The sequence below is a fragment of the Carlito syrichta genome, unplaced genomic scaffold (genome assembly GCF_000164805.1).
Source record: "Carlito syrichta isolate Samal-C Ts95f unplaced genomic scaffold, Tarsius_syrichta-2.0.1 Scaffold308099, whole genome shotgun sequence".
Taxonomy (NCBI): Eukaryota; Metazoa; Chordata; class Mammalia; order Primates; family Tarsiidae; genus Carlito; species Carlito syrichta.
In genome coordinates, this window is record NW_007252195.1 from 402,318 (window position 1) to 421,261 (window position 18,944).

Sequence of the window (18,944 nt, forward strand, 5' to 3'; positions counted from 1 at the left end):
GATATTTCAACAGGTTTACTGATTTTTTAAATCATTTTGACAAAATTACAACTTTTTTTAATAATATAATTCTTGAGTCTATTAGTCCCGCTTTTCCATCTTACAAATAGACAGAGGAAGGAGATTTATTTATTTATTTATTATTTTTTATAGAATGAAGTCTTGCTATGTTGCCCAGGCTGGTTTGAATTCTTGGACTCAAAGTGATCCTCCCCCCTCTGCCTCCCAATGTGCTGTTATAGGCATGAGCCACCATGCCTGGCCAGGAAAAAGAATTCTTAGCACAATGCTCAGAAAGGCATATGAAATATCTTCATAAGAGGTTTTGTTTTGTTTTTTAGTCAGAGTCTCACTCTGTCCCCCAGGCTGGAGTGCAGTGGCACACTCATGGCCACTGCAGCCTTGACCCACTGGGCTCAGGCGATCATTCCCCTCAGCCTTCCAAGTAGCTGGAACTACAGGCACGCACTACCATGCTCAGCTAATTTTTTATTTATTGTAGGGTGAGGTCTCACCAAGTTGCCCAGGTTGCTCTCGAGCCTTTGGGCTTAGGCAATCCTCTCACTTTGGCCTTCCAAATTACTGGGGTTACAGGTGAGCCTCTGGCCTGGCCTGTAAGAGATTTTTAGCAATGGAATTTTTTTCCCTTTCTGAACTTCCATATACTGAATACATCAAAGTTTGATCATACTATTCTCCTGCTTAAGGGTTCCAGTGCCTGCAGGATAAAGTACAGAGTCATTTGCATATCCTACAAGGTCCTTGAGAGCCTGGTCCCCGCTTCCTGCCAGCCTCTCTGCTGTTGCTCTCTGCTGGCCGTAAAAACTCCTGTTATGATGAGCTACTTGGGCATCCTTGGGCAAGACTGGAAACCTGTTTTGTTTCTGGGTCCTTGCTAAAGCTACCCCTGTCTTTTTGTTATGGTCCATGTCCCTATATCCACTTGGTGACCACGAGATCCTCTGGTAGATACTGTCTTTCTTTTCTTGGTCTGGGCCTGAAGATCCCAGAAGGTTGCCTGGTACAAAGTAGGTGCTCAATGCTCAATTCATGCTTGTGGAATAAATGAAACATGAATGAATTTCAAAGCCATCACTGAAGAGCCGCAAAATACTTCTCTGCTGACCTGAAGTGACTTATCGCTGTGGCTGTGAGCCTATCTGTGTGTCTGTGTGAGGGTGTAGGTGTCTCTGGGGATTCCAGTATCCATGTGTCTCTCTGTGAATGTCTCTCATTCCCTCCTTAGCATCAGTTCTTAGCTAATCCAGAAGGGGCCTTGAAGGACAGTTTAATGTCTCAGTCTGGAACCCCAACTGAATTCAGAATATGGGCTATTTGTCACATCTTTCTTCTGATGAACTCCAGATTGGTTCAATAATTATGCTTGTGTCCTGGACATCCCTCTGAGTGACTCGTGAATGGGAGTAGACCAGACCTGGCAGAACTTCACCTAAGCTAGACCAGAATTCAAATATCAGATAGGAGTGAATTAACATGGATGGGTTAGCTGGAGAAACTGCCTTGTCTTGTGTCTCCCGGTGGCACAAATAGGAACTTAAACATGTTTGTTGCCTGAATGCATGAAACATTAAAAAGTCATTTACATCTAATCAGGCTGAGTGCCATGGCTTATGTCTATAATCTTAGCACTTTGGGAAGCCGAGGCAGGAGGATTGCTTGATCCCAGGTGGTCAAGACCAGCCTGGGCTACATAACAAGACAGCATCTGTACAAAAAATTTAAAAATTACCTGTGTGTAGTGGCACATGCCTGTAGTCCCAGCTACTCAGGAGGCTGAGATGGAAGGATTGCCTGAGCCCAGGAGGTTGAAGCTATGGTGAACCATGATCATGCCACTGCACTCTAGCCTTAGTGACAGAGTGAGACCTTGTCTCAAAAGAGAGGGAAAAAAAAGAAAGAAAAGAAAAGGAAAAAAAAAACTGTTATAATCAGAAATGGAACCATTTCTTGTGCTAGTTGTTTCAGAGTTTTAAGCCCTTCTGCCCACAGTTATTTGGATTCTTAAATGAGCTTAATTATACTAGTAAACTGGGTGCTTTAGGTTATGAGAGTTCTTTTGCAAATCAGCTAAAGGCATTTAAAATTTTTTTCATTTGAAGAGAATTTATGAGTGTTAACATATAGCTCAGTTTTATAGTTTTCAAAGACCTTCTTAGAAACCTGAAATGATCTACTTTTATCAAAAAGTGGTCCATGTTGAGAATGCTGTAATGCCAGTTTTTAAAAGATGTAATTATGCTCCGCATTCCAGCTGGAATCATTGTTTCTGATTCTATCATTTTGGGAGATAATAATGCAATGGAGGGGGGGAGTGGAGAGCAACAGGAAAAGTAGTATTCCTGCATTTTAAACAAACTGAAAACAACACTTTTTATTTTAACAGCACCACTCTTATTATCTAATTGTCCTAATGGAAATTATGCCCCAGTAGCAGGTGGATGACAGAGGACATGCTATTCTAATTTATAACTTTGGTGAGAATCGTCTTGGATCATCTTTTTTTTTCGAGTAGGAGTCTCACTCTGTTACCCAGACTGGAGGGCAGTGGCTAGCTCCCGACCACCACAGCCTCGACCTACTGGGCTCAGGTGATCCTTCTACCTCAGCCTTCCAAGTAGCTGGAACTACAGTGACATGCCACCACATTCAGCTAGTTTTTGATTTATTGTAGAGATGGGATCTCACCAAGTTGCCCAGGCTGGTCTTGAACCTGTGGGCTCAGGCAGTCCTCTCACCTTGGCCTCCCAAAGTGCTGGGATTATGTGCTCAGCCTTAATGCTGAAATTTTAATATCCTAGAGTACAAAGAATACAGTTAAAGTTATTAAATCAAAATATTTGGAATGATGGATGACAAATCCATCTGTTCATGTTCTTCTAGCTTGCAGCAGTTAAAGAAATAGTTTCCATAACAGTTTTGAAACAAATGTCTAGAATATGCAGGTATTCTTACATAATTGTATATTTAATTCAAAAGTAAAATATAGTAATTAGTCACTTGAGCAAATTTTGTTTTGTTTCTTTTCTTTTTTTGAATTGGAGTCTCATTCTGTCACCCAGGCTGGATGGCAGTGGCACGCCTCTCAGCCACTACAGCCTCAACCTGCTGGGCTCCAGTGATCCTTCCACCTCAGCCTTCCAAGTAGCTGGAACTACAGGCGCAGGCTACCACGCTCAGCTAAGTTTTGATTTATTGTAGAGACAAGGTCTTCCAAGTTGCCCGGACTGGTCTCAAACCCACGGCTTCAGACAATCCATTCTTCTCGGCCTCCCAAAGTGCTGAGATTACAGGCTGAGCAACCAAGCCGGCCTGTTTTTTGTTTCTTTTTCAACTTTTTATTTTAAAAAAATTGCATCAGTATACTTAGATACACTAATGGTTAACTTTTTGCCACATTTGCTTCATCTTCTTCCTATTTTATTTTCTGGAAGCATCTACAAGTAAATTGCAACATCATAACACTTGACCCTGAAGTATATCAAATGTATCTCCTAACCAAGACATTTTTGACCTGGTGTGGTGGCCCATGCCTATAATCCCAGCACTTTGGGAGGCCAGGGCAGGAGGATTACTTGAGGCCAGGAGTTTAAGACCAGCCAAGACAACAGAGTGAGACTCTATCTCTACAAAAATTTTTAAAAAATTGATACAAATGTAAAAACCAAGGATGTTATTATCATCATATTTTAAAAATTTAACATTCATTTAATATTATTTATATTAATATTTAATATTATTTAAAATAGGGTTGACATTTAGCAAATGAAAATATTGGATGCCCAGATAAGTGCAAATTTTAATCTTTCTTTCTTTCCTTCTTTCCTCGATTTATCTATTGTGTGTGTGTGTTTTGAGACAGGAGTCTTAATATTATGTTGCCTCAAACTCCTGGGATCAAGTGACTCTCCCATCTCAGCCTTCCAAGTAGCTAGACTATAGGTGCAAGATACGACATTTTTGAGGGAACATGGCACATTATAATACTGAAGATGTTAACTACCCTGAGCTAATAGTTAACCTATGTTGCTTGCTTCCTTCACATGTTAACATTGACCTTGGAGCTCCTGTGAATTTGCTGCCCTGCCCTGGGAACCTCGATGGGAGAACTTCGACTCTTTGCAATACGTTATTTTAAGCTTTCAATACTTGCCAGCATGGTGTTCACTGCATGTGCAGTAAATATTTTGCTCTGTGTATTATCCCATTGTGTTGTGGCCCACCTTCTTTCAGCGGTCCTCAAGAGCAGGGACTGTTTTCTGTGCATCACTGTGTCCTCAGCACATAGCACAGGACGTGTGGAGTACAGAGCACATGCCCAGTGAATGTTAGTTGAATTGTACAGAATTGACTCCCCTAAGTCAATCTCCTGATTTTATTAATGAGAAACAGATCAGAGAAATGCAGCTTCTAAGGTTAGCAGTGCTACCTCATGTTCAAAAATGTCTGTTAGTGATAAGAAAACTTAGTTCTCTGGCCAAGTGCGGTGGCTCACACCTGTAATCCCAGCACTTTGGGAGGCGGAGGCAAGAGGATTGCCTGAGCCCGTGGGTTCGAGACCAGCCTGGGCAACATGGGGAGACCTTGTCTCTATAATGAATCAAAAAATTAGCCAGGCGTGTTGGCTCATGCCTGTAGTTCCAGCTACTTGGAAGGCTGAGGCAGAAGGATCACCTGAGTGCCCAGCGGGTCAAGGCTGCAATGACTGTGAGCATGCCACTGCCCTCTATCCTGGGTGACAGAGTGACTCCAACTAAAAAAAATGGTATCTAGATTAGCTCAAAGTATATGGTCCAACACAATTTTCTAGTTGCTGACTTTGAGCTTTATTTGTTCTGTTTTTCTTGCTTTTATTAATATAAGATTTTATTTTATTTTTTTGAGTAGGAGTCTCCGTCGCCAGACTGGAGTGCAGTGGCACAACCGCAGCCTCAACCTGCTGGACTTGGGTGATCCTTTCGCCTCAGTATCCCAAGTGTCTGGGACTACAGGTGCATGCCATCATGCCCAGCTAGTTTTTTGACTTATTGTAGAGATGGTCTTTCCAAGTTACCCAGGCTGATCTTGAACCCCTGGACTCAGGCAATACTCTTGCCTCGGCCTCCCATAGTGCTGGGATTACAGGCATGAGCCAACGCCTGGCCAATGTAAAGTTTTAGAATGAGTTAAATAACCAGTGTTGGTGGTAGAGAGCAACAACCAATTAGAAAATGAATTATAAATCTATTAAATACTCGTTAAAGTAAAAACTTTTGGTTTCAGAGTTTTGGACCTGAAAGTAGTGAAATGTATGATGGGAAATTCAATCCTGATTGTCTGAATAAATTTTTCCATCCCACAGAAGAAACTATAATTCTTGCCTCTAAATTTGGATTTGTTAATGATTGTGCAAATCACCGTTTTAGAATTTTTCTTTTTTAGATTTTTGTGGGCTGATTTTCCTTAACATTCAGGGATGCATCTCTGTGGCCTCATCAATATAAAAATTATGTGATGTATCAAATTTGTTCATAGGAGTGAAGCTCATTTTGCTCATAATCTGTCATCGCAGGACAGAGAGGACGACTTGGGGCTTAGATATGGTGGTACTGTGCCAACATGCTTAGAGACAGCTTCCTCCCTTCAGACCCACTGTGGCTCCCATTGTGGAAATACACAGCATTCACCAGCCATGCTCCCTCAGCTGTTCAACCCGGTGGCCGTTGTTACATGGAAGGGGACTCCAGATCTGGAGCTTACTCTCCAGGAGTGAGTTGGGTTTGGATACTGGAACTGGGACAATTTCTTGTCTCCTTTGCTATCCCTAGTCAGTGGTGTTGCCTGTTAGGCTCAGGAGGTAGGAAGCGCAACAAAACCCAATACCAGGACAGAGGAGAGGAGATTTGGATGACCACAGGGCAGCTCTCTATTTTTCATTCTGTATGTAGCCCGTATACAGATTTCCTGATTCCTTTTTAGAAATTTCTCCCAGAAGGTTGTTTATTTCTTATCATCACATGATATTCATTAAGGCATCCATTTAACACTCATTTTTTTCTTTTTTTTTTGAGTTGGAGTCTCACTCTGTTGTCTAGACTGGAGTGCAGTGGCACAATCATGGCCACCGCATCCTCAACCTGCTGGGCTCAGGTGATTCTTTTTTTTTTGAGTTGCAGTCTCACTCTGTCACCCAGGCTGGAGTACAATGGCATACTCACAGCCACAGCAGCCTCGACCTCCTGGGCTTAGGCGACCCTTCCATCTCAGCCTTCCAAGTAGCTAGAACTACAGACTCATGCCACCACGCCCAGCTAATTTTTGTGATTTATTGTAGAGATGAGGTCCCGCCAAGTTGCTCAGGTTGGTCTTGAACCCCTGGGCTCAGGCAGTACTCTCTCCTCAGCCTCCCAAAGTGCTGGGACTATAGGCTTGAGCCACCACACCCAGTCTAAGTTTCACTACTTTAAGGTATCTATTGTTTTCCTTATGGTTTCTGGGTTTATGTCTTACTTGTAAGATATGAACCTTCAACATTGAAAAAACAGGCTGGGTATGGTGTCTCACACCTGTAGTCCCAGCGCTTTGGGAGGCCGAAGCAGGATTGCTTGAGGCCAGCAGTTTGAGACCAGCCTGAGCAACATAGTGAGACCCAGCAAATGCTGGGTATGGTAGCATTTGCCTGAAGTCCTAGCTACTAGGGAGACTGAAGCTGGAGAATTGCTTGAGCCCAGGAGTTTGAAACTGCAGTGAGTTATGACCTCACCACTGCATAAACAGGAAGACATTTATAAAGCTGTTCATGAGAAGGATTACAGGAGAAATTTAATTTGATGAGTCCCGGTTCCTGAGAAGGTTGAGGATATGAAATCAGACACGATAGGTTGGATAGGAAGAGGAACCATCTTTTTTTGTCACAGGAGGGAAGAAGGAAGGAGGGGCACAAGCATGGGTGAGGCTGCAATTTCACATAGGAAGTTGAGCGAGTTTCCACCCAAGGCCTCTGTTTTGTCTTTATGAAGAAGTGGGAGACATCTCCTGAAAGTGACAGGTGAAGTATAGTTTAGCTCGATGGGAGTTGGAAGGCTCCAGGGATTCATTGTAAAGACAGAGTGAGCTAATCAGGGCAACAGAGCTGTTGACAACATGGGGGGTTGGGTGGGAGGGTCCACTCTGCACGCTGTCACACTTTTCCCCGCAGTCTGGGTGAAGGGGATGGGAGGGGAGGTCTCTTAGTATGAGATTTTTCTACTTTTAGCTATTCTTTTATCACTTATTTATAATCTTATTTTATTTATTTACTTATTCGAGTCAGAGTCTCACTCTGTCGCCCAGGCTGGAATGTGGTGGCACGCTCACGGCCAACACAGCCTTGACCTGCTGGGTTCAGGTGATTCTTCTGCCTCAGCCTTCCAAGAAACTGGAACCACAGGCATGTGCCACCATGCCCAGCTCATTTTTTGATTTGTTGTAGGGACAGGGTCTCCCCATGTTGTCCAGGCTGGTCTCGAACCTGTGGGCTCAGGCAATCCTCTCACCTTGGCTTCCCAAAATGCTGGGAATACAGGCATGAGCTGCCTCACCTAGCCTATAATTTTATTAAGTTATGGGAGTACATTTGATTCTTTGGAATTTCTTGGGGTGCTCTTATGGCTTAAATATGGATTATATTTGAAATTGTGCTACTTGTTTCTGAATGTGATCTTGATTTGTTTCATATAGAGTTTATATAGACATAAAATTGCTTGAACTTACTAGTGGCATTATTCTGATCTTTGACCGGGATGTGTCAAGGGGTGATGTTTCTTTTTTCACGGGCTATAGGTCTGAGTGTCAACAGGTGTCAGTAGGCACGTGAAGCTTGCCATCTTCAACACGAGTGCATGGGCCTTGGATTAGGCATGCAGAGATGAGCAGTGAATGGAAACTCCCCTGTGCTGGCTTTGCACCCAGCAGATAAGGAAGCAACAGGCTGGAAGACTGCTGGGGCTTACCCAGGGTCACACAGTTACTAAATAGCCAACCAGGACATAGGCTCAGATCTTTTGAATTCAACTCTAATGCACTTCTGCCGAATTGTTCATGCTTAGTGGGAGGTAGGTGATGGGTTATCACTCTTTTCCAGCATCATCCTGAAGCTTACCATCTCCATAATCTAAAAGGCAGTGGCATTTCTCATTAGAAACCTATTAGAGAAGGTGTCCCATCCTACTTTACAATTTCCCTAAGATCCAGGTAACTTATGACAAACCTTAGGACTAGTCAGTTGCTAGAGAAACGGATTCATTTCAGATTTTTAAGTTTGAGGCTAGTGTTCTGTGTGTGCATTTTAGGAACTGGGAATGTATTTCAAATAAAGACTGACAATAGAGTCTACTTAGCATGGGCAGGCTTACAGCAGTGGACAAGTGGGGGCAGGAGAAGCCTGGGGAGAGCTGGAGCTGGCCTGAGGGATGGACCACCTGACAGTCCTGGGGGCTGCAACTCTGCTGAGACACAGCTTCGAATCAAGGAGGGGACCGGAGAGAAAGACCCATGCCCTTCTCTGCCCCTTCCCCTACCTCCTGCATGTGCTGACTCCCATGGGCTGAACCAGCCAAGAGCCAACCAGTAAGGAGAGTTTGGGGGCACAGGCGTGAGAAAGCATCTGGGGGAGAGCGGACATGCAGAATAACCAGCACCAAGGAACAAGGCAAGGTGGTATTTCTGGCCAGTGTCATGGCTACCTATGATTTCTGAAACATAAGAAGAAATTATAGGAAGTTAAAACAGTAAGAAAAAAAATAGGTTCAGTAATGAGAAAATGTACATTAGGAGCATGCAAATGTGATTCCTGAGTACGTGGCAGTCATTTTGAAGAAAACCATAAAAACCCAAGTCTCCCTGAAATCACTATAATTAATAAAGAACTTAAACAGACGTGGTGGCTCATGCCTATAATCCAGCACTTTGGGAAGCCAAGGAGGGAGGATCGCTTGAGACCAGGAATTCGAGACCAGCCTGGGCAACATAACAAGACCTCGTCTGTATGAAAAATGAAAAAATTAGCCGATTGTGGTCTCAGCTACTCAGGAGGCTGAGGTGGAAGGATTGCCTGAGCCCAGAAGGTCAACGCTATGGTGAGCCATAATTGTGCCACCGCAATCCAGCCTGGGTAAGAGTGAGGCCCTGACTCAAAAATTTAAATAAAATAAAATAAGATAAAATAAAATAAATTTAAAAATTTATTTACAACTTTCTGAATTGTCTTATCATTCTCCATTTGATCCTCTTATTTTTTTTCCCCTTAAGATAAAGTTTTTAAAATCCCCTAACATAATTTCAATAGTTATTGAAAACCTGAAGTTTTATTATGAGAAAATTAGCTTGCCTTTCCAGGGCCACATAGCCAAAATTACTTGGAGTGTATACAGTTAAAACACTTGGAGCAAATCATATTGTTCAGATAGACTCTGTCTGATGGTTATCATTGAGAGGGTATCCATTTTGTTTATCAATTTATTTAGATTAAAATCTGTGTCTTAAGTAGTATTCATGTCATACTAAGTGTTTGTGATCTTGGATATTTAAAGATTGGCTTTGGCATAGCAGTATCTCTTTATCATATTATAAACATCATACACTATAATACAGTATGACATGTTATTTATGTAATATATAGCATAATGTTTGCCAAAGTGCCCTTTTTACAATATATTGATTCAGGTGGGAAAAACAGAAGATAGGATGCTGACTGCTACTTTTAAAATTTTAATTTAATTTTATTTTTTGAGTCAGGGTCTCACTCTTGCCCAGGATGGAGTGCAGTGGCATTATCATGGCTATTGCAGCCTCGACCTCCTGGGCTCAGGTGATCCTTCCATTTCAGCCTCCAGAGTAGCTGGAACCACAGGTGCACACCACTATGCCCGGCTTATTTTTTATTTTTGTCGAGATGGGCTCAGGCAATCCTTCTGCCTCAGCCTCCCAAGTAGCTGGGACCATAGGGGCACACCACTATGTCCGGCTTATTTTTTATTTTTTTAGAGATGGGCTCAGGCAATCCTTCTACCTCAGCCTCCCAAGTAGCTGGGACCACAGGGGCACACCACTATGCCCGGCTTATTTTTTATTTTTGTAGAAATGAGGTCTTGCTATGTTGCTCAGACTGATCTCAAACTCCTGAGCTCAAACAGTCTTCCCACCTTGTCCTCCCAAAGTCCTGGGATTACAGGTGTGAGCCACCTGGGATAGCCACTTTTCTCTCTCTCTCTCTCTCTTTTTTTTTTTTTTTAGCAGCATTGAGTTCTGTGTCACCTTTCCCACCCCCCATCTTTGTTCATTTTTTTTTTGCCTGAACTTCATTTATTCAGCATATATTGATTGTGTCATGCAAACAGTAGGAATAGGCCTTAAACTAACTATTCCTGCAAAATGTGTTGTGAAGAATTACAAATTGCTATGACATTCTCAGTTACCTAATACAGAATGTTGCTTCCCAAAGATTTCTGATACATAGAATATGCTCAGAGATTATTACGTTTTATGCAAGTTTTTCAATCTGAAGCTGTTCTAAAATTGTTTAAGAGCACAGTGCTTTTTCTGGCAAATTGAAAATAGAATAACCAGTGCACAATAATGGTTCATATAAGAAACAAGAAAAATTAAGCGTCTTTGGCAGGAGTGGAAATCTGTTTTCAGTGGAGATTTAAGAATAGATGGAGAGTTGATATGCAGAGAAACATAGGGAAGGCATCCAGATGGAAGAAACAAAGCAAAGAAGATCCTTTTGCCTGGTCTAAACCATGGTTAGGTCTCGAAAGCACATGCTGAAATCAGGAGCTGAATGTAGTAGAAAAAGAAAGTGTTGGGCGTGGTCACACATGCTTGTAATCCTAGCACTTTGGGAGATAGAGGCAAGAGAATTAACTGAGTCCAGGTGTTCAAGACCAGCCCTGGCACCATGGCGAGACCTCGTCTCTATAATAAATAAAAAATTAGCCAGGTCTGGTGGTGCTTGGTTCCTGCTACTTGGAATGCTAAGGTGGAAGGAAGCCAAGAGGAACAAGAAAGCAAGAGAAGTTTCTGTGGCAGGTTGGAACAAACCCTTACATTATAAAACAAAAGCAAAAGCATTATGGCCTAGATCCTGAAATTGAGCTTTTGAGAATGTTCCCTGCCAAATTGTTGACCACTCTGGTTGGTGCTAAGTGGTATCAGCTATGCTTTTTTCTGCTTTTACCGTCTCCTGATTCACTCTGCTCTGGTATCCCTTGGGCTTTGCACAGGTGTCTGGGAGCTACTGCAGAGTTTGAAGGCTCCTCTTCCAAGTGTGACGATATTCACATTTGAGATGGTTATTTGGATTGATAATAGTATAAGGCAAAGAGAAGTTCCATTTCGCTTCTTCCCTGGAGCCTTCCAGTTTTGTTTTGTTTTGAGTCGAGGCCTCACTGTGTTGCCCAAGGTAGAGTGCACAATCGCAGTTACTACAGCCTTGACTTCCTGGGCTCAGGTCAGTCTCCAAAGCAGCTGGGACCACCATGCCTGAGTAATTTTTTGATTTTTTTGTAGAGACAAGGTCTTACTGTGCTGCCCAGGCTAGTCTCAAACTTCTGGCCTCAAGCAATCCTCCCACCTTGGCCTTCAAAAGTGCTGGGATTATAGGTGTGAGCCACCATTCCCAGCTCCAGTTTTGCTTTGGACCCAGCTGATTTCTTGCCCTGCAGTGCTCCTGTAGTCCTGGGGTAGCCCTCCCTCATGCTGTGGCTTCCCTCCCACCCAAAGTCCTTCTGTGTTACAGAAGCCTATGTTTTCTTCTTTCTGTGTGAAAGATTTGAGTCCTTGTATATATGAAAAGTCCATTTTTCTTTTTCACACTTGAGGGATAGATTAGATAGATAGGAAATCAGTGTTTCTTCACATTTCATTCAAGTCTTTTTTTATTTTTTTTCAGTTGGAGTCTCATTCTGTTGCTCAGGCTACAGTGCTGTGGCATGCTCATGGCCCCTGTGGCCTCAACCTGCTGGGCTGGTTTAAAGTAGCTGGAACCACAGGCACGTGTCATCACACCCAGTTAATTTTTAAAAATGTATTGTAGTGATGCGGTCTCTCCAAGTTGTCCAGGCTGGTCTCCAACCCCTGGGTTCAGGCAATCCTCCCATCTCCCGAAGTACTGGGATGACAGGCATGAGCCACCGTGCCCTTGATCTGTTGTTTGTGACCTGGACTTGGCCCTGACTGTCACCACCTCAGGAGTTTGTAAGCTCATTTCCATTGTGCTGCACACTTGGCCTTCTCAATCTCGAAACCAAGTCCTTCTGTTCTAAGAAAAATTTTGCATTCTTTCTTAGGTAACTTCCTCCTCTCTTTTTTCTCCATTCTCTCTTTCTAGAGTTCTTTTTTGTCCACTCCTGGACCCCTGAATTAATCCTCTAATTTCCTTATGTTTTCGTGTTTTATTGTTTATTTGTTGCATTTTCTGGAACATTTTCTTAAAGTTATCTTCTAAATATTTTTCTAAAATTTTATTCTACCATATTTTAAATTTTTAAGTGCTCTTTTGTTTTTAATGTTCCTTTTTTAAAAAATTAGCATTTTGTTCTTGCTTTATAGTTTTGTTTATTTACGTGACTGCAACTTTGTACCTTTGACCTATATCTTCATATTTCTCTACCCACAATCACTGTTCTAGTCTTTGTTTTTATGTATCTGATTTGATTTTTTTTTGGATTCCACATACAAGTGAGATCATGTTGTATTTTTCTTTCTTTCTTTTTAATTAATTAATTAATTTTTGAGTTAGAGTCTCACTCTGTCACCCAGGCTGGAGTGCAGTGACACACTCACAGCCACCAGCCTCGAACTGCTGGGCTCAGGTGATCCTTCTGCCTCAGCCTTTCAAGTAGCTGGAACTACAGGTGTGCATCACCATGCCAACTGATTTTTTGATTTATGGTAGAAATGAGGTCTTGCCAAGTTGTCTGAGCTGGTCTTGAACCTGTGAGCTCAGACAATCCTTTTGCCTCTGCCTTACATAGTGCTGGGACTACAGGCATGAGCCACCATGATCAGCTGTATTTTTCTTTCTGTGTCTGGTTTATTTCAATTAGCATGATATTCTTTTGGTTCACTCATGTTGTTGCAAATGGCAGGATCTTATCTTTTTAAAAGCTAAATAATATTCCATTGTATATGCTGTCTATTCCATTTTTTAAAATCCATCATCAGCCACTGGCCACATTGGTTGTTTCCATAGCCTGGCTATGGTGAATAATGCTGCCATGAGCATGGGCGTGTAGATATCTTTACGAGGTGTAATTTCATTTCCTTTGGCTATATTTCCAAAGAAGGATTGCTGGGTCTTGAGGTAGTTCTATTTTTAATTTCTTTAGGAAACTCCTTACTATTTCCTCCATGGTTGTTCCAGCCGATGTTCCCACCAACAGTGCACAAGGGCTCCCTTTTCTCCACACTATCCTCAACACATCTCTTGTCTTTTTGATAAAAAGCCATTGTCAGGTCTGAGGCGGTATCTTCTTGTGGTTTTGATTTGTATTTCTTTGATGATGAGTGATGTTGAGCATCTTTTCATATAGCCGTTAGCCAATTTTTTTTTTTTTTCGAGTCAGGTCTCACTCCGTCGACCAGGCTGGAGTGTAGTGGCATGATCATGGCTCACTGCAGCCTTGATCTCCTGGGCTCAGGCAGTCTTTCCATCTCAGCCTCCCGAGTGGCATTGCTACCATACCCAACTGATTGTTTTATTTATTGTAGAGACGAGGTTCTTCCATGTTGCCCAGGCTGGTCTTAAACTTCTGGGCTCAAGCAATCTTCCCACCTTGACCTCCCATAGTGCTGGGATTACTGGCGTGGGCCACTATATCTGACCTATTGACCATTTTTATGTCTTCTTTGGAGACATGTCTGTCCAGGTCCTTTGCTCATTTTAAATTAGATTGCTCTTTTTTTGACATTGAGTTGTGTGAATTCCCTATGTATTTTGAATATTAACCCCTTATCAGATGTGTAGGTCACAGCTATTTCCTCCCAGCCTGTGTTGAGTGTTTCCTTGACTGGACAGAAGCTTTTAATTTGATGTCCTCTTACTTGTTTATTTTTGCCTTTGTTACCTGTGGTTTTGGTGTCCTGTTCAAAAAATAATTGCCAAGACCAACATCATGGAGCTTTTCTTCTATGCTTTCTTCTGGGAGTTTTTAGGTTCCAGGTCTTCTGTTTAAATCTTTAATTCATGTTGAGTTGATTTTGGCGTATGGTGTAAGATAAGCCTCCGATTTCATTCTTTGTGCATGTAGATAGCTAGTTTTCCCAGTATCATTTATTGAAGTAACAATTTCTTTCCCCACTGTGCTTTATATAGTTTTAATAACTTTTGTTTTTCTCAGTATATTAATTATATTAATTTTACTTTATTTATTTATTTAGAGATGGGGAGTCTTGCTATGTTGCCCAGGCTGGTCTTGAACTCCTGGGTTGAAGCGATCATCCACCTCGGCCTCCCAGAGTGCTAGGACTACAGGCATGAGCCACTGAGTCTGGCTTACTTTTATATTTGAAGTTTTGTCTTTCTCTTTGCACAGTCCTCTGTTTCCTCTGATTTTTCTCCCCCTCTGTATATTTGCTCTGGTCTCTGACTTTCATCTTGGAAGTTTTTTTCAAATTTGTGTTGATTCTTGGTTGTCAATTCATTGTAGTTTTTTTCAGGTACTAACAAGTTAATCGTTAGAACCTGAAAAGTATTTAAAAGGTTTGTGGACTGGTAGGGGTCCAGGTCTTTCTTTGGCAATGTCTTTGGGCCTTTTTTCTGAGATCATTTCATTTCTCTAGGCAAGTTCTTCTCATCTCTTATTTGCTGAGCATGAGTCTAGCTACCATTGTCTGGGGAGCCCATCTAGGCAAAAAAGGGGAAGATTAACAGGTTAGTAAGTGGCAGAGGGCATATCATTCAGTGTGATGTTGGAGTCCCTGTTCTGAGCTACTATGCCTATTGCCTCCTTTATTGAATCCTAAGTGGGACTTTACAGCTTTTTTCCCCTCAATTTTTAAAAATTTTCTGGTAAAATACACATAAGATTTATCATCGTAACCATTTAAAAAAATTATTGTTATTTTTGAGTTGGGATCTCACTCTGTCGCCAGGCTGGAGTATAGTGGCATGATCGTAGCTCACCACAACTTTGATCTCCTGAGCTCAAGCAATCCTTCTGCCTCAGCCTCCTGAGTAGCTGGGAGTACAGGTGCATGCCACTGCCCAACTAATTTTTAAATTTTTTTGTCGAGATGAGGTCTTGCTGTGTTGCCCAAGCTGGTCTTGAACTCCTGGCCTCAAGTGATCCTGCCACCTTGGCCTCCCAAAGTGCTGGGATTATAGGCATGAACCACTATGCCTGGCCAAAAATTAATTAATAATGCTGTCTTGCTATGTTACTCAAGCTGTACTTGAACTCCTGGTTTCAAGTGATCCTCCTGCCTCAGCCTCTAAAGTAACTGGAAGTACAGGCAAGTGCTACCCATGCCTAATACATCTTAACCATTTAAAAATATACATTCAGTGATATTAAATACAGGAATAATGTTGTGCAAACACACCACCATTTATCTCTAGAACTCTTTACATTTTGTAAAACTGAAATTTTATACCCATTAAACAATGACTCCCCTTTCCTCTCTCCCTCTGGCTTCTGGCAACCACTTTTTCTGCTTTCTGTATCTATACATTTTGACCACTCTAAATATCTCATGTAAGTGTAATCATGTGGTATTTGTCTTTTTGTGACTGACTTATTTTACCTAACATAATATCCTCAAGGTTCATCCCTGCTATAGTATGGGTTAGAATTTCCTTTCTTTTTAAGGTTGCATAATATTCTAACTTTACAGCCTTTTACATCAAGTTCTTTCATTTTTTTTTTTTTTGAGTTGGAGTCTCACTCTGTCGCCCAGACTGGAGTGCAGTGGCCACTTCCGGCCACCGCAGCCTTGACCTGTTGGGCTCCGGCGATCCTTCCGCCTCAGCCTTCCAAGTAGCCGGAATTACAGGCGCGCGCTACCACGCACGGCTGATTTTTTGATTGATTGTAGAGATGAGGTCTTGCTGCCCAGGTGGGTCTCGAACCCGCGGGCTCAGGCAATCCACTCACCTCAGCCTCCCAAAGGCGCGGGATTACAGGTTGAGCCACCGAGCCCGGCTCACACTTTTTTTTTTGAGTCAGAGTCTCACTTTGTCGCTCAGGCTGGAGTACAGTGGCTTGCTCACGGTCACTGCAGCCTCCACCTGCTGGGCTCAGATGACCCTTTTGCCTCAGTCTTCCAAGTAGCTGTGACTACATGCACACACCACCACGCCCAGCTAATTTTTTGATTTATTGTAGAGATGAGGTCTCACCAAGTTGCCCAGGCTAGTCTTGAACCCACGACTCAGGCAGTCCTCTCACCTTGGCCACCCAAAGTGCTGGGATTATAGGCGTGAGCCACCATGCCTGGCTAGTTCTTTTTTACTTAATGTGTATAAAAACCTCCTTTAATCTTATATATAGCACAGTTAGGAATGCTACATATATGATTATACTTATTTATTTACATGGTAGAGATTTATAATTTGTTTTTAATTTGCAGCTTTTTTCAAGGCGCAAACCTCCAAAGGGCCTGTATGTTTATGGAGATGTTGGTAAGTGTATTCAAATAAGCTTTGGGTGGGCCGAATAGAAAGTTTTTCAGTTTTCACTCTGGGCTAGTTTCCATTTCCTCCTTCCATTCACTGCTAGCAAGAGAGTGGGATGAGACAGAGGGAGGAGTGAGGAGGGTCCCTGTATCTCCACCTTGGCCTTTCCTCTCATGAGGAGTGTCTAGAGCTTAAGGCAGGATTTATTGTCACATTAGGTGCAAACATTATTATTACTATTATTTTGAGTTAGGATCTCACTCTGTTGCCCAGGCTGGAGTACAGTGGCACCTTCTGAGCTCAGGCAGTCCTCCTGCCTCAGTCTCCCAAGCAGCTGGGTCTACAGGTGTGTGCCACCATGCTCGGCTCTAATTTTTCTAAATTTTTTGTAGAGGCTGGGTCTCACTATGTTGCCCAGGCAGGGCAACATTATTTAATGTATAAAGTAGTTGATCTCAGAGAAGGAAATTATCTATAAATAGGTTATTCAATAAATCAGGATCTCATTGCTCTGTGCTACTTGACTTAGCTTAATACTTGTTAAGAAATAAGTCGTTTTTTTACTTTTAATTTCCACTAATATTTCTACTCATAATCTAAGACCTTAGATTAATAGCTTAGTTATTATTCTCTTTATTATAGTTGATTGTAGATACTCTTTTGTTTTCCTTTTTTTTTTGGTTTTTTGAGTTAGAGTCTCCCAGATTGGAGTTCAGTGGCACACTCACAGTCACCACAGCCTCGATCTGCTGGGCTCAGGCAATCCTTCTACCTCAGCCTTCTAGGTAACTGGAACTATGGGTGTATTCCACCACGCCTGGCTACTTTTTTTGATTTATTGTCAAGGCAAGGTTTTGCTAAGTTGCTCAGGTTGATCTTGAACCCCTGGGCTGAGGCAATCCTCTCGCCTCTGCCTCCCAAAGTGCTGGAATTACAAGTGTGAGCCACTGTGCCTGGATTTTTTTTTTTTTTTTTAAATAACAGAGATGGGGCTCTGCCCAGGTTGGTCTTGCACTCTCGGCCTCTAGCGATCTTCCCACCTTGGTCCTCCAAAGGATTGCAGGCATGAGCCACCACACCCTGCCTACTAATGCCTTCAAATGCATTTTGCATATTTGCATAGATTTAGCTAATCTAATAAAAAGAGAATAATTTAGCTCACAAAAGTGAACAATAGAGATTGCCCCTTAAAATTCTTCAAGTTCTTGAAAATTTCAGAAAAGAAGCTTAAACTATGTATTTCTTTTTTTTTTTTTTTTTTTTGAGTCAGAGTCTCACTCTGTTGCCCAGACTGGAGTGCAGTGGCTGCTCCCGGCCACCGCAGCCTTGACCTGCTGGGCTCCGGCGATCCTTCCGCCTCAGCCTTCCAAGTAGCTGGAACTACAGGCGCGTGCTACCACGCCTGGCTAATTTTTGATTTATTGTAGAGATGAGGTCTTGCCAAGTTGTCCAGGCGGGTCTCGAACCCGCGGGCTCAGGCAATCCACTCACCTCAGCCTCCCAAAGGCACAGGATTACAGGCTGTGCCACTGAACCCGGCAAACTATGTATTTCTTAGTTCATTGTCTAATTGGTATTTTTGAGATACATTGGTATACTCACTTCTTATTTAGAAAGCAGTTTATACCAGATACTCCATCATACACTTCATCAGTTCTGTGTGCCTGCACCTTTGGACACGGTGGGGTGGTATCTTATGTCAGCTCTGGTCCGCTACCTCCTGAGAACAGTTACTTCTGATGCCTTCACTTTCATGTTGAGTCATCGCCAAAATCAACATCTTTGTTCCTCCTGTTACCTTAACCACTTAACCGTAAGTGGACATGGTAAATACAGTATAGTTGCTTCCACTTCTGCAAAAGGACTGAACAACCACCACAAAACACCCTGGGAAAGCTGATGGGTTTGAGTTTAGAAAATACTGCCGATGTTAACTAACTGAAGGGAGGTACAATATGAGTCATTTATCAGAATAACTTGAGATAATTAGAACAGGTGTGATGACATGGGTGCTCACATAGGCTGGGCATGTGGCAGCCTTTAGTTGGAAATGTCTTTGAAATACAGAGAGGGGAAGAGAAAGGAATTCTGAGATGGGAAGTGATATGCACATTTTGGTGGCCACAGTTTCACTTAGGATACCTATAAACAAGGTAACAAAAGAGACCATGTTCTTATTTGGGGCTCTCTGCCTGGGATAATAGCCTCAAAATGCCACCATGGGCTTTTATTCTTTACTATTTTCTATTTTTGGACTTGAGAAACAAGTATTATTTGCGGGGGAGAAAGG

The 18,944-nt window shown here is 42.3% G+C and overlaps 1 protein-coding gene across 2 annotated transcripts in view; it reads left to right on the forward strand.

Annotated features, from left to right (window-relative positions):
* The window catches only part of AFG1L (AFG1 like ATPase), a 212,836-nt gene that overhangs the window by 35,707 nt on the left and 158,185 nt on the right, over positions 1-18,944 (forward strand). For both annotated transcript variants that reach the window (XM_008064891.1, XM_021715972.1), the window contains exon 3: positions 16,609-16,660. In XM_008064891.1, the coding sequence (XP_008063082.1) occupies positions 16,609-16,660 (52 nt within the window). The remainder of the gene's footprint in view (positions 1-16,608; positions 16,661-18,944) is intronic.